Source organism: Triturus cristatus, chromosome 9, assembly GCF_964204655.1.
Source record: "Triturus cristatus chromosome 9, aTriCri1.1, whole genome shotgun sequence".
Classification (NCBI taxonomy): Eukaryota; Metazoa; Chordata; class Amphibia; order Caudata; family Salamandridae; genus Triturus; species Triturus cristatus.
The window spans coordinates 261,311,282-261,328,232 of NC_140592.1; the positions used below are offsets into that span (position 1 = coordinate 261,311,282).

Consider the following 16,951-nt stretch of genomic DNA (forward strand, 5'->3'; position numbering starts at 1 on the left):
TGGGTGGCATATGCTAGTGTTGGTGGTGTGGCCATGCTAATTTTCTGCAGTCACCCCCCTGCCAGCACCGTCTGCCCGCACGGATCGCATGCCATAGAGCCACCAATTTGGATCTTGCTCTTGGGTGGAAGTCTCAGCCGGTAAGTAGAAATATAAGTAACTGCTGTAAACTGTCCATGGGAACACACCATGCCTATTGCATTCAAGTAACACTTTCAATGCTGCAGCGCACTTTTTATTGTTCCCTGTAGTTGGCTAATGGGAAAAGTTTATAATTGCATGCTTCTGGGAGTGGCCGAACATGTTATACTTGAACTTTGGCTTAAGTAATTACGGCCAAATGCTGTCTGCAACTCAAGGTTTGTATCTGCACAGCTACAGCATTATGGTGCCTTAATTGTTCATGTGTCTTATCTGTCCGGCCCATTCATTTATAATTTTGGAAGGTATATTGGCACTTTTATAGTACGCATGAGCCTTCTTCGCTGTTATTTAGCATTGCTCCACTATGGCTGTGCTTGGCTCAACATTCTTTCTTGGTGGCCGCCGCAAATAGGGTCTTAGGGTCGACGGCATCTACAAAGTATATTTTGGGGTAGGGGTGGATAGCTTATTGCGGTGGTGAGAGGGAGTAAGTATTGTATTGCCATTTTGATTAACAGCCTTTCTTTCCAACAGCTCAAGAAATAGATTTGGGTCCCAGTAGGAGTGCAGTCAACGGTACTTTGTCTTGTAACCTTTGAGATGTCTCACATGACTCTGGTGACAAGTGGGTTGACTTGATCTGATCTTTTGCATGCGTTTTGTGACCTGATCTACTCAGGTTTTCAGTTTGCTATGTGTGACATTCTCAGTTTGTGTTCTTATGAATGGCCAGATGTGTGACGATGAGAGTGAAACGCTTTTGTGAGTAAAGCAAGAAATGAAGTCCATGGAAAGGCATACATGTCAGGAATCACACCTCTTTTGAACAATGATCAGCTCTTGAAAGGGTTTTGAAATTGCTGCAGAGCACTTGGAAGTTTTTCAGGACGTAGGCCCCACTTGGTGTTCCTCAAGCGTATGTGTATGTCAGCGTTTTTACACAAGAGGGCCAGAGGTTCAGCCCATCAAATCTGGGTGGCCAGTTCTTTCAAAATGGCTACTCACAGTCGTCAATAGTTGGCCCCATATATATTTGGTACTGTATGCCATTCTAACAGTGAATGTGCACCTATTGGTGTATTATCTCACTGACCACGAAATCATTGTTGCCTTGCAAATGGCGAAATTAAGTAGCTAGTCTGTGAGTGAAGAAACTGGGAATTGATGTAGCCGATATGCAACTCACCCAGAGTTCCTCTCCATCGATTAAAGCGAGTCACTTGGCCAGCTATGGGTCAGTTAAAGAGAGGGCTGGGGGTCACAGTCTCTCTCTAGAGATAGTGCCTTATCATTGATGAATTAAGCCTCTGCCACATCTTGGCCTTTGGATTCCCAGCTCAAACTTCTGAGGAATGGGCAACATTGCATGTTGTTGGAGAGCTGAGTCTGTCTTTTATTGAGTTTTGTATAATTGTAGATAGCTTATGGCACTGTCCATGCCATTGAGGACCTCAGCAAAGAAGGTCACCAGGCTTTAAGAGCTGCATGATGCTGCAGTATGAGAATTATTCAAGGTTGTCCGTGTTTGCATAGTTCAGGAAACCCTGCATCGACTCTATGTGTCGGCCTGACCGTGTTGGAGTACCCCTAGCGCTGAATAGACTCATGGTCCAGGTATGTCTGGGGATTTTTTTAACTGAGTTGGAGTCCCTTGCGGGCATCTGTAAGCTCCTTCAGGGGGAAGGCAAAGTTGTTTTCGAAGCCGCTTGAAGACAGCCTGGCATCCAGGAAAGCGACTCTTCATCAATAGTAGGTGGTGATACAGTTGAATTTGTGGGCTATTTGTAACTTTTCACATGTGTTGCCCATTTTCCCAGTCAATCTCACAGGCCAGGTCGAGGCAAAAGCTGGGGAACCACCACACTGATTTTAATAGGGACCACTGCGGCGAGGGCAAAGATGGGCTAGCTGGGTTGGTGGCGCAAAAGGCTGGCAGGTTGGGTTCTGAAAGCTACAAGTGCTAGGTGAGCTTAAGCCTGTTGTAGGTGTATGCCTCCAACTCCTTTTCTCTCTCTTGTATTCTCCGGTTGGCACAGATGAAAGGCATGAGAAGTTGAAACAGCGACTGGATGCCTTGTCGACTTTTGTGTACGTGGGAGCTGAAGGGTTTACGGGAGTGCTTGTGTAGGGTCGCTCACTCGGAGGCATTGCTAGGGTTTATTTATCCCACAAGTGGCTATACAACCAGGCAGAGGAAGTGGGATGCCGGCTGACTTTTATGCTGGTCAAAAGGGCTGCGCTAGGTCCAGTTGAGGATTGCATTGGTCAGACTCTTGCTCCAGAGGGTTATTCTACGCTCCTAGGGAATATTATGGTACATCCTGTCAACAAGAATTTAACGGAGACCTTATAGACATAGTTAGTTGCATCTGGTTATCTTGGTGGTGGGCTGGCTCACAAAGAAGTTTTGAAGTCGGAGTCCTCAATGACTGCAGCTGGTAAACAGGACGATGGGTAAGTAGTTTAGGTTGGCTAGGTTGTCAGCTACTCCTCAGGTGCATCAAGGGTGATGCGGTCCACCTGTCAAAAATGTTCTGGAGAATTAGTGAATGTAGTTGGTTCATCACCTGCACTTTGGTGGAGGGAGGGGGGCAGATGGTAAGTGAACTATGTAGGCCTGTGGCGGGTTAGGTCATGATTGGTGGGACAGTTCAGGTCCGTGTAAGGCCCCCTTTCAGACCAAAGTAACAGCAGCAATGCTGGAAACTCCAAGGCGTGCTGGCAGCTAGTCGGAAGACAGTTTCAGTGGCGTGGGGGCTGGGGCAGTTGTTGACACACAACCTTTAACTCGCACCGTCCCATGCATCTGCAGTGGGCTAGAACAGGCCCTTGGGGGAGGAAGATGGGTGCAATGGGTGCCCCAGGGAGGTAACCTAGCAGACAGATAGGCCCACTGCACAGGCACTCCCAGTATGGGAAGTCATGGCCGGGGTCCTCCCAAAGGGAGAGACCCATTCCATGTCCATTTGGTATTGTACAAGGGGTTCTAAAAGGAAGGGGCCTAAGCCAGTCATGATTTCACTTGAGAAGATGTTTGTGATGGATGCCCAGTAACAATCGTAGTTTTGGTTAGGTAACTCCCATGTATTAGTGAACCTGTTAAGGATAGAATGTAAATCTGTAAGCAAAAATGTAAAATTATGGGTTACACATTTTTCTCATGTTTGCTGTATTGTGTGTTATGCAACATGTGCTTTTCTATATTAGTAATTTTTTGCAAGGCATACTTGAGAAGTTACTACCATGGTTCATCTTTACGTTTCATTTTTTGTAGTTGTATTTTGCTTGTGTTGTGATGCATTCTTCATTCATGACAGGGGATGTGTTGAATCTTCGGTAAAATGTGATTGCAGTGTTGGTCTTCTTTGTAGAAGAATAGAGAAGTGCAATGGCTTGTGATTGGTTTGATTAAGCAATATCTGAGTGATGTATCTTCTCCCACAAAGTGGTATGAACAGAATTTTGAGCTGTTCAAAATTAGCAATTTTCTACGAAAACTAAAGAAAGGTCTCCATAAATCAGCGGATTTGACTAGTTCCTGGTGGGCTGAAAAGTACATACTCACTTTCTTTTGATAGTCCTGTAAATAAACATTCATGTAAAATGCATGAGATGCTTAGGTCTCATACATTATACAGAAAACTATTACACAATAATAGAAAGTTTATGTTCTATTTCTTTTTCAAAACCAGTTGATGTGCAGTTTGCACCCCATCTGATTTGTTAATGGCTATTCAATTTATGATGTGACTTATCTACTAATAGGTTATATCATAAATTACACATTTACAGGTGGTTGCACAAGGAACTGCTTAATGCATCATTGTTAGACAGGTCCCATTATGTGACTCCTGTGATGGGCCTTGAATGTAGGGATGGAGGAATGGAGGTCCACAAAGTACAGCAGAACGCCGTCTCTGCATTTGCTTTCCCCTATGGGAAGCATTTATGTCACTGGTGCTGCTTATGAAAAAAAACATCCCATTTGAAACTGCATTGGAGGAGACCAGGTAGTGATTTTTTGGAATACTCACTTCTCTCTTAGGTCTTGTCATGATTCCAGAAGAGAAAGCACTCTCAAGTGGACAGCTTCCCCTTTTGCAACTCAGTTGCCATCCCATCAACTAATCATTTGTTGCAACTGCAGTAATGGTCACAACTACTGATACAACCTTTTCTGGAACGCCCCTTCCATACCCCTTTCTATTTGCAAATTGGAAGGCGCTATAGAAGCCATTTGTATGAATGAAACGCCATTTCTGTGAATCAGAAAGAATTTTCCAAATCATAAAAGGGATGTGTCTAAAACAGACCTTCATACCCTGCTTTCTTGAATAATGGCTCTGAAGATGAATTGAACTATATCTTTGATAAGGGGAAATCTGAAAAAATATTACATTTATTTTTTTTAACGATTTCCAGAAACTGGTCTCACTATTGTTGCCTGTTTCTTGCTTGCATATTTTTACTAACCATAATGTCAGTTTTGCTTTATCTGTCACCACAGGCAAGGCAGTGACGCCTCTTTATGAATGGCTTTTATAGTTTAAAAATATAGCCTACATGATTTAATGCTAAGGAAAAATATGACAACATTGACAGAAAATGAGGGAGCTCAATACTTACTTTTTTAGTACAATTTCGGAAGCTCCTTTGCTGTACATCCGATAACTGTTGTCAGGTAATTTGACGACAGTACTCATGGATTTTCGAGCTGAGTTAAATGTATACACTTTATACAGCTTCTCTTCTGGTATCTGATTTCGAGCAGGCTGGTAATCACGCTTTAGGTCCAGGATGAATCCCAACAAGCCGCATTCAGTCTTGTTTCCAACCTGACGTGGCAAGCCAACACCATTCTCCGGTGCCTAAAGGGAAGAAAAGCACATGGAGATCATTTCTGACTAGTACAAAGGAAAATAATCAGAAATATTAATTAATTCATAATTACATTTAACAAAAACAGAGAATGTGCCAGATCAATTATAGAGAGATGGAGGCCTAAGACATGTATATGTAATAAGTGGAAGCAAACTCTTGTACAGAACAGTGCTGCATACAGTAGCAATTTAGGATTTTTTTCAATCTCAGGTCTAGCTAGACAACATGATTTGTTCCAATAAATCTGATTTTAATATTGCAATAGTGCACAGTACGTCCTTACATATTAGCCTAAATGAGTCAAAAGGGAATATAAAATATTAATATTTGGTAGCATAATGTGAAATTGGTCTAATATTATGTTCTGTTTATGCTACAGTTATCTAAAAAAAAAGGCACAGAACAGGCATATTGATTTTTATATATTTTATCGATGCAGTTCAATAAGTATTAAGCAATTGCTCTGGATGCTTGTTTGTCACAATATCATGCAGAACAATATCAACTAACAAAACCTTTATGTCCTAAACATCATTTACAAAAATATTACACTATGTGTAGATTTTCTATATTTAGTCTCATTGGATGATATGTTAATAAATGATATTAAGTAGCGAAATATCTATGCCAGACTTTACTCTATGATATTCCAAGACCATACAATCTATACAAAACAGCAATTATTCTATTTTCCTCCTAATCCTATTGACCTTGATATATAATTAAACAAAACATCAAAGTTATAGGACTGAGTTCTGTTCAGAACCCTGACATTTGCAGTTTTTCATAGAAAGAATATCATCTAGGACTTAACTTACATCACATAGAATTAAAAGTACAAGTGTTGTACGTGGGAACTATAATATGGACTAAGGGCTACCATCATCATTGATCTTTAATTGGCAACAAGCCATAAAAACACATAAGAACAAATGTAGGAAAAGTTATTTAAAATCAATAAAATACAATACATAAATAGAATAAAAAGATAAAGTATTACATTCTATTTCAACAGTACAATGGGCAAAGTAAAAACAGTAGTGTTAAACGAGTAAGAAAAGGTGCACAATCTGGTCGACTACAAAGAAGGGCTCACTATACTGCAAGCCTTTTGAGCCTATATCTCCACATAGATACCAAAAAGCATAAGACTGCAAAGACTATGGGTTGTCTGACATTGCTTTCCAGGACCCTACTACCTACTCTGTAATCACGAATACCCAGAATCCTGAAAATAGTTCATATCCTTTTTTTCGAAATTCCATGTAAACAGAACAGAAAAATGGAACATGTTCAATAGTTTCAGTAGTCCTATTACAAGCGGGACAAAATCCTTCGGACTCCCTGTGTGAATGCTGCCATTTGTTAGTAAAGGAATAAAGAAGGTCCTAAGATGAAATTATAGATAGAGTGTCTTTGCCTGAGGAGGAAGGATCATCTTTAAAGTGAAAAATACCGCTACAAGGGAGCCTACTCTTGGTTAGCCAGTAATGAGAGAAAACTTATGCTGCCAGAATAGACTCTTTAAAGTGGCCATAGAAAGGTTGTATGATGGAGGCACACATGGCTAAAACCAACATTTCTCTACCATGCAGCCTAAACCACGATTGCGTCTTAACCATGCATTCCTTTACCACGCATTCCTTTATCATGCAATTTCGTGGTCAAGGCATGAATGGTAAAGGGGTATGCATGGCTAAGGTTGAAACCCCTCGTCCTAAGCTCCAAACTCCCTCCCTGCCCCAAGTTCCAAATACCCTCTCCCAACCCCCACTCTGTCCCTAAGCCTTAACAAACACTACCTCGACCTCCTTCCATCCCCTGCGCTGTCCCTAAAACGAACCCAACCCATTCTAATGCTCTTGGGCCTAAAACCCCAAACCCTATTTTAAAAAACTACCCGGACCCCCCCTGAGACTTACCCATTCCACCCAGAGGCCTACCATTTCCCCCTGAGAATGGGTAGGCCCATTCCCCCTGAGGCCTAAAACCCTGTCCCTTAATATACACTACTCTGACCCCCTCCCACACCCATGCTGTCCATAAAACTATCCCAACTCCTTCCATTGCACTTAGGCCTACCACCCTAACCCTTAATTAAAAAAAAACACCCTGACACCCCAGCCCTGAAAACTACCCCGCCCCACCTAGCCCCGCTCCACATACCTTACCGCAGCTCTCTCCCTGGCGACGTCTTCCTGCTTCTGTTCCTGCAGCAGCCAGCAGCCAGCAGCCAGCAGCCAAACCGCACACTGCCTTAACCACCCATATATACGTGATTAAGGCATATGCATGGTTAAGGCAAGCGTGGTTACGCTTGCGATGTCAGAACATGCGTGGCTGAAGCCGCTGTGTTCCCACTGTTTACCCCTTAGAAATACCAATAAGGACTAAATGAGTAGACCAAAGAATTGCACAACCTATCTGGGTGAGGGAGTGCTTGATAAACCTAACTCGGGGAATCTCCAAGGCTCTGGGTAGCGGGAGGACATCCTCCAGGCCCTGCCAGTAGGGGAGAAGCTCGAGGGTCGCCAACAGTCTGTGCCAGTACAAGAGGGGTCTGAGGCCCATTTTGTCACTAATCGATCTCAGACCATGTCTAGGCAAAGGGGAATGAGCAGGGTGCTAACAAGGAGGTTGGCCAAAGAGCGCATAAAGTGTTTTCCTATTTTCTCTATAGAGGACCAATGCCTTTGTGGTCCCATAGTCTGTGCCATACAATGCTGACCTCAGGGCTTGTATGTTATACATTTGGAGAGCTGGGGAGATGGGGCAAAATAGCGAATCCTATTGGGTCCTCGTAATTCCCTCGGACTACCGTTCAAGCTTTAGCTTGCACTTCAGGATGTGTGGAGTCCAATCAAAGTGTTCAGTAGGCGTAACCCATGAGTATTCAAAAATATGAACTTGCTCCAAAGAGACTCCATTGAGTGCGGAATTAAGCATATAGGATGAACAGGGGTTAAAAACCATATGCTTGGTTTTTGTGATGTTGATCTCTAAGCCCCTCTGTTTACAGAAGAACTCAAACTTATCCAGGAGCTTTTGCAACCCCACAGGGGTTCTAGAGATCAGGAGAGTATCATCAGTAAACAGAAGGGCTGGGACCCTAACATCAGCAAGCCTCAGGGTATAGTTGTCACAGCTCTCGAGGAAGGTTACCAAATCTTAATAACACGGGCACCCTTCCCTCGTGGCCCCGGGAGAGGGTCTTGGGGAGTGGGGTGGGAGGCCTTACGGGATCCTGGCATTTGCTGTATGGGTTACAAGTGGATTATCCAATGATGCTAAGGCAGTTGTATGTACTGGGTCGAGGTTTACACCTGCACTGTAGAGCATTACCGCTAACTCCTCTTCTGCCCTTTCTCAGTTTTTTTCATTTATTCTATTTTACTACTGTTCATGCTATATTGAAGTATGTTTTCGCCTTATGTCTGTTGTGGAATCGCTCTGTGCTAAGATGATATTTTTAATGCTTCTGCAATGCTTATATGACATGCAAAATGAAAGGGAGATGATGGTGTCAGTACCAGTTTTAGGAGCAAACCTTCCCATGCCGTGGGGAGGATGATGGCACTATCAGTGCTAGAGGAGACTCAACTCCCCTAGAACAGCTATGGTGCCTGGCGGCGTGCTGGTCCCTAGGACTGGGAGTCCCACCAAAGAGATGCCGGTGTTAGGGCCGGGTTAGGTGCAAAGCTTCCTAACGGCTACATGTACAAAGGGTTTTTGTGGTTACAAACAGGCTGATTTGCACAATCTGTCTGCGAACTCAAATATGCTTATTTATAGGAACAAAACCCTATTTACAATTCGTTAACCTATTAGCGAACGCAAATTGGGTTTGCGATTCGGTATTAGGAAGGGAAGTGTTTAGGGCGTTACTTCCTAATACAGAATCGCAGTGGTATGTCAGAATGTTTTGTGACCCAAATGTGGTCACAAACATTTCACATTCAAGGAGGTAGTAACCCATTTGCCTTTGTATGTTTATAAAAACACTTTTAGGAGCAGGTAGTGGTCCCAGGACCACTGCCTACTCTTAAAAAGTGAAAAGAAAACTTCTCTCTTTTTTTTTTTTTTAAATGCATCCCGCTTTCCTTAAAGGATTTTCGGCTGCATTTAAAAAAGGATAAGATTGCAAAAGATTGCTTTATTTAAAAGCAATCACAGACATGGTGGTCTGCTGACCCCAGCAGACCACCATCCTGTTATTTTAGCGATTCTCAACGGGTCGCAAACCAAGATATTCATGCGGTAGGTCTATTAACGACCCACAGGGAATCGCAAAATATGTCAAAGACACATTTGTGCATTGATGTTTTGCGATTACCAAAAGCGATTTGAAAAAATTCACTATTTGATCATTGCAAAGTATTACCTTTGTACACGTGGACCTCAGATCTTGATTACCAATTGCATATTTGGCTTTCTCATTAAATATTCATACACAACCTCCATTTTGCAACTTAAGGAGTAAGAACCTTACTTAAAGTTGGACAAATATAGAACATTTGCTAAATTGTACTGGATGTCATGCATTCCATGTTAAATGCATTAATGGCAATGTCACTATGAATATGGTGGACAGAACATTTCCCACATCTTGATGAATGTCCTGTTCTGCTAAAAAGTGGATCTGGCCGTAAGAGGTGAAACTATTTTTGAAGAAATTCCTGGTGCACATGTGTAGGAAATACCTGGACAAATTTCAAAACCTTAGACAAAGAAATCTTAGCATCTTGCAGGCTACTTGCTTAACCTACTGATTGCCTATAGGAAAGTCTATAGAACTTAGTGTCTTACATGTAACGTGCTTCACCAAGAGATTGACTAATGAAATGTTGTGTTAACCGAGTGCTAACAACCTGAGTGAACAAAAAACCTGCTGTGTGGATTAAATTGAACCTTTGTGGACTAGCATACCAATAAGACACACCAGATCACTTTTATCCAAAGTTGACATGTCATGGTAGACATGTCCTAAATATTTCTGGAAAGTACAGTAAAGGGAAAATAACAATCACTATATTTGAATGATTTTGAACCAAGATCCATAATTTCCAACTGGAATGTGGCTCAACATTCAGGCCAACAAACCTTCCATCAACACATGTATGCTAACAAATTGGAGTTTTTTTTCTGAGAGCTTGCAGCATGTACTGTTTGTTAAGATACTTGATACTCCTAATCCAGGCAATTAATGTTTTACACAATTATAGCTTTTGAGAAATTGGGTTGTTGGCTAACTGGGGTGTGAGCCCTGGTCAAGTAGCAATCACGATTTTTGTCAGGGTAGGGCACAAGCAAACCCCAAATTAACCTGTTCTCAAACCCCTTGTAGCTTGACACAAACTAGTCAGGCTTAACTCAGAGGCAATGTGCAAATAATTTGTGCAACATTTCAAATAGTAACACAGTGAAACTTCTTTCTTTAGTTATTGTTAATTAATTTGACTTGATTTCTGAATCCTATGCATAGGACAGACTCATTATTGGATGGCTTGAAGATGTTTGTTTTGATCTGAGTGCTATTTCTGTACCCCTATTTTCCTGTTCTTGGAATATAAAATTAATTATCTTTTATGATACACCCAACTGCTGAAATTGATTTTCTTATTGAGTTTTTTCTGTATTGTTTTGAGTCATTGCAATGGCTGTCATTTGATGTCACCATATCTAAGATAAAGTTATTTAGAACCATAATTCTTGAATGAAACCCTTGTAGGCACCTTTACCTTCTAACTGTATTACCTAAGCCCACAAGGGTTGTTTGGATTGCCCATGATCTTGCTAAACTTTCTAAAAGTGCCATTTTCAGAATTACAATTTAAAATCTGACTTCACTATAAGTCAAAATATTAAATTGCGATGCCAGAAACACCAAACATGAACTGGCCACCTATTCCCATTTTGAAATTACACTTATTACAAGTATTATAAGTAGATGAGATATTTGACCTTTAATGGACGTGCAAATCAAATTACTTAAGTGATAATACACTGAATTAATTAGACCACTCTATGACATGCCTCAAGTGTGTTGAAACGCAGAAATGGCCATATTACATAGCTGTCTCTGGTGTGCTACGGGCACATGTACCTGCTTTTCATGATCCACAGTACCAAATTACATAAGAGGCTTCGGAAGCGGCTATTTCTACATGAGATTTTGTGGCTATCTGTACATGACATTGAGCAGGAGCACATGTTATGCATGGCACAATGAAACAGGAAATCATTTATTTGAAAGTGGCATGTCCCAATTCAAACAAATTAATGCATTTTACACATACAACTGCTTGCATAAGAAAGCAATCGAGGTTTGCACTGTGTGCCACTAGTAAGATGCAGTTAATATATACTTGAGTGTGTCTCAAGGGATAGGTAAGGAATGTTAAAGGGATTCCCTCAACTTCTGAGACCCATCCACAGGGGTCGATACATTTACAGTCTGCAATCTTACCTTGATAGGAGTAAATCAAACACTGCAAGGTGTGAAGGAGGTCAGTGAATGGTCTGTGAGTGCCAACAAATGTGGGCGTTTCTGAGCGTCCTCAAACTGTCAGGTCGTTCTTTCCCTGGCACACACTTTCTAAAATAAATGTATTCAAAATGACGAACTCTAAATCCATAAACTAAATCAAAACTAACTATCCTCCATCAAGATCTCTGATATGAGCTGATTGGACACTTTTGCCATACACAACACTGTAAGCCCTCCGGATGTATTTAGTCCCAGTTACCTTCGGTAGAGGGTTTCAGCAAGTAAGACGCCTCATAAGGATCACAGATATTTGAGGTTACTTTATGTCAGAGGAGGGGTCACCTAACATTTAAGAATAGACTGTTCATTTTAAGGCGTATTTTGACTGATTACAGTAGGATTATTCCTCTTCTGTTAAGACCCAACTAGGTGTGAATGATAGGAAATGCAGTCTGAGACATTTCCATTCTCTCTGCATCTTTAACTTAAACATTTCAATCATATTGGTGAGTCTCCTGAACTGTGATGGATAGGTTCAGAAACGAATGGACATCTGGTGGGAGAATTACTAATATTTTGTGATTGGTTTGTGCCAGAAAGTAACACAAGCAGCTGAAAGTGTTTTTTTTCTACATTACTTTGCATGGGGGGGGGGGGCATTCCATGGGTGGTACATGTGTGTTCCAAAGCAACCACTGATAGGGTTTGACACAAAGAAGTATCTACTTACTACAGTGGGGAGGGGTTTTCACCAAAATAGAATTCCTTTTTCAGAGTGGCATTAACTTGGGAAAATGATTTTATTTCTTCATAATTTTCTGACTTTGCCTGTGTACTACAAGCTACAGCACACATCCAAAGTGGGAAAGGTTTAGAGTTTTTGTAGGCATAGTATTTTGTACTGGAAGGGAACCCTTCCAGTACAAAACCTATGGTAGACATCGCCCACACACCCTTGTACTATGGTGCAAGGGTGTGTGGATGGTGCTAACTAGCATAATTGTGTAACAGAACTAGAGAGAGCACAGAATAGTGTTGTATTTTAGTAAATATGGTGCATTCCTGCTTTCTCCCTTTCATGCAACACAGCAACGTTGGTTGCTGAGTTCAGTTACATTGTGTTGTGTTGCATGAGTTTTCGTAAATATAGCCCCTTGTTTGCAACCTATGAAATCACAAGTTTTGATTCACTAACGAGGATTTATGAAATTAGAACGTGTTCCATGTTGTGTTGAACAATGCAAAAGAATTCATGGACTAGATATTCGTGAAGTATTGTACTTTTTGAGGTCGGATTTGATTGCTTGGCTGTAAGGACAATACAAATGCACATAACAAATCACAAAGCCTACTCAGATTTTAAACGGTGCCTACACGCTAAACATTTTCACAAATGGTGGTGACTGATTTATTCATGGTGGTTTAGAAGCGTATAAGTGCAAGAACAATTAAACACTTTTTGTTGTCTTTCAGACGCCCCAAGAGTAAAAAAAAAATATTGTAGCAAAGTAACTAAACCTTAATATCAACAATTATCAAAATTTACATTAGCGAACAATGGATTTTGTTAGAATGCTCATTGGTGAAAAAATTGCTAAACTTTCATCTTGCTGAATATAGACACATCTTATTACTCACTAAGAAAGTGAGTAGGGTATGGAAACTAACGCTCAAGTGATGTTATTACATTATTTTCTAACAACGTACAAAACGGAGCATAGCTGATGAACTTGACTCCTGCATACAGCAAAGCCTAGAGCCTCAAATGACTCATCCCTGCTGCCATTCTCAAATATTTATTTTGTTTATTATGAATCATCTCTTGGCTGGAAGGCAGATCAATACATAATATAATATACATCATAACACTACATTCCAGCTTATGTAGGCATGCTCTTGGTGAAGAATCATTTTAAAGCAAGCACACACACACACGCGCACACCCGCGCGCGCGCACACACACACACACACACACAGGCATCTATACCAGAGCTGATGTTAATGCGTAATCAGCAAATCTAAAAAGAACTGTGTATTATCTGCATGAACTGCATAAACGTAATTGTAATTACAATGAGTTTTGGACTTTTTTAATAATGCACAAAATGCAACGATTTTCTGCGCCCAACCAAACATGAAAAACCATCCCTCGTTGTTCTTGGCTTTTGACTATGCACTGTGGGGGTTAGCCACAGGGACTGGCTTATAGGATTGGATAAAAGAGGCAACATCAGAATTGTTTCTGTGATGGCCAGCCAGACCACAGCAGATTTGAAAATCTGCAACTTTATTCGCAAGTCCGCATTGGATGACGGGAAAAATAACTCCTAGTCCATTGGTGTACCATTATCGAACACAGTGCACTGAGCACTGTGATGGGAAAAAGAAAATAGAAACCAGCATGAGTGGGCAGGACAAATCTAACCTGACTCCAGAGCCTTGTGGGGGGCTCCCAAAGGGCCACCCAAAAATAAAAAAAATATAAACAAGGATTGTATTGATATATTGATTGAGTCTATGCAGGATTCGAAAACCCTCCCAGGGCCTATAGAATCATGAATGTAGCACAAGATTAATGATTTCTGAAGAAAATAAATATGCATGGAGTGCACTAAAGCCGATTGTGGCCAACAGCCACAAGTGAGGTTTCAACTAAAGAGAGGTATTGAGAGCATGGTATGACCGCAGTCTAGTATCGGCTACCAACCTCCATTGTGCATGGCTGAAGACATAGCACAGCAGTGATGAACTATTTGAAGTGGGATTGGGCCCTGTGGATAAGCCCTGAAGAGCACAGAAAAGGCCTTGCGTAGTAGAGTTTGACCTTAAGTTTCGGGTTGGGCAAAGGGCCTGTCTGCCTGCTGTGCATGGACGAGGTCTGTATCTGCAGAGGGCTGGTGTCCAGCAGATGGTTGTCTGCTGGGTCTTAAAGTGAAGTTATCATTAGCTTTTGTTATAACACCTTAACATGAATTTTAAAAGAACTTAGAAATTCCCTGAAAGAAACACAGTTAAGGGAGAGTCATGGGTGCGAACTAAAAAAGAGAACCACTGATAACTTGATCAACAGACATGGAAACCATCATAATTTGCACACCAGTTACAACGCTTATAATCTCACAATATTCACCCCAATCAGTAACAACACCTAACAGCACAACATGTTTAAATAATAATATACATTCAAGCCAATAAAACGACTTAATTCATGTCCTTCTCTTTTATAGTGTTAGGGGAAATATGAAAATAAATCTCACCTGTTACATTGTTCATTCTAATTGTAATTGCATCAGTTGTATCAAGGGTGAGGTCAAACGCATTGCATCCGGTGTGTGAATTATTGTTTGTATCCTTGATTGTATGAGTTTTGAATTATGGTCCTAATCATAACTTGCAAATTGCAATCATTTTTTACCTAAGTTATCAACCATCAAACCATTTTAACTCAGCTATTTCCATTGGAAATACATATATGTGTGTACAACATCCAGTTCAAATTCCTCCGAGTTCGAGGAAGAGGCATTACCACAGTCACGGGTAGTTCATCTATTTTTCTTTATTTTCTGACAGACAGTGCATAGGAAACACAAAGCGTTTCAGCATATTCCTTCTACAGCTGCATAGAGTCCAACTGCCTGGATAGTTCATTTAAAGTGCCCATTCCATGATAGTCCGTGTGAGAAGCTGGCTTGGTATATGGGGGACACTTATGAAGTGGGCACCTTGCACCAATCCATACAACCCTTATGGTGATTTTAGTGGACTTAGACAACCTCAGAAAGCTCTCTAAGTGGTAGCTGTGGAGAGCAGCCTCCAGGCTTAGTCCAGAATGAGTGTAAAGCAGCTTGTTTTACCAGAACATAATCTTATAGGTATAGATGAAGTGAAAAAGAACCACACAGTGTATTTATAAAAATATGTATTTATTATAAGACACTCACTAACACATACAAATATCTTCAAGCTGGAGATATACACAATGTACACAATACTTTTCAATATGTAAGTAGTAGCATGGAATACACAGTGGTCACCAAGGGGAGACTAAACTATATACTAAAATAGTGGCATGCAAACCACGACTCAAGTCAAGATGATACCCAGAAGACGTGGAAGTGCTGAGGACCCAAGGAACTACCCAAAGTAGGTAACCAAGAGTCCCACCAAGGCATGTGCAGAGTGGGAACACGACCGCGGGATCAATGCAAGTCAATGGGTAAGTCAAGGTTGCAATTTTAAAGAAGGACCCTTCCCAGTGGACCCTGAAGAATCCCCGTGGAAAACAGAAGGTTGGAGAGTCACCCAACCCGTGGATATCCTAGGAACCAGGATACCTACACCAGGGAAGCCAGGTGCATAGGTGTGAAGTGGTGTCGGAAACCGCTGTCAAACCCAATTGAAGACTTCAGGAAGATGCGGCTGCTGGAGAAGTTGAAAGTGTCAGGTGGAACCCAAAGGAAGAGACGTACCTGCAAGCAGAGGGGGCATGCAACTCAGGAATGACCCAGAGGCACAGAAGACGAATGTCCACCGATGTCGAGTGTTACAGGGAATCTGACGGTTACCTTGAAACGCAGCAGTGCAGACCAGGCGATGCTGTGGATGACCAGGAACCAGATACTAGCTGTCCCACAGTGGATGTCAAGAGGTGCAGGATCGGTGTCCGTCTGGAACACCAACAAGCCTTAATAACTGCAACCAATGTGAAAGTTGAAGAAGGTACAATGTCTGGACCAGCAAGGTCCAGGAGACTCACCAACAATTGGGGAGTCAGGGCAGGCCCCAAGCAATCAGGGGAGACACAGAATTTAAATATGACCCTCTAGAAGACCCACAGGCCGGAGACACTGAAGATGCCAGAGGACCTCGAGCAGCTCTCCAAAGATGTAAACCACATTGCAAGTGATGCGCTGAGGATGAAGATATTGGTCACAGAAGATTCTTGATGTTGGGGCTACTTGGAGCCCGAAGATCTTGATGGAAGGAATCCAACAAGTCTTTGCAATTGCAAGTCGTTGCGTTGTACAGGGGTTCAGGTCCTGCGCCTCCAACGAAGTACACTAGCCTCAAACTTGGTGAGAAGACAGGGCAGGCCTTGAGGGATGTGAAGAACAACTACCTGTGTTGCTGAGCCTTTCAGAGTCTGTAGGACCCCAGGATCAGCAGACCGGTTAGCTTAGCTGTGGAGCCTGCAGATGCAGGGAAATGACTCCTTCACTTCAAGGGAGATTCCTTCAGGTGTCTTGGATGCCAACAGGCCTCGGAAGATTCCTGTATGGTGCACAAGCATGGACGTTGCAGCAGACGAGCAGGGTGACAAAATCAGGCACAGCAGAAGTCTTCACAGAGTGCCCAGACGGTTGAAGAAGGGGTGTCTGAAAAGAATCATGTCCCACGACGAATCTAGGTGACCCACCCTCAGGTAAGCGCTTAAGTACA

The 16,951-nt window shown here is 41.9% G+C and overlaps 1 protein-coding gene across 4 annotated transcripts in view; it reads right to left on the reverse strand.

Moving 5' to 3' along the window:
- The window catches only part of LOC146797710 (plasma membrane calcium-transporting ATPase 2-like), a 2,176,758-nt gene that overhangs the window by 238,781 nt on the left and 1,921,026 nt on the right, over positions 1–16,951 (reverse strand). For all 4 annotated transcript variants that reach the window (XM_085624877.1, XM_085624876.1, XM_085624878.1 and 1 more), the window contains one exon: positions 4,771–5,012. In XM_085624877.1, the coding sequence (XP_085481003.1) occupies positions 4,771–5,012 (242 nt within the window). The remainder of the gene's footprint in view (positions 1–4,770; positions 5,013–16,951) is intronic.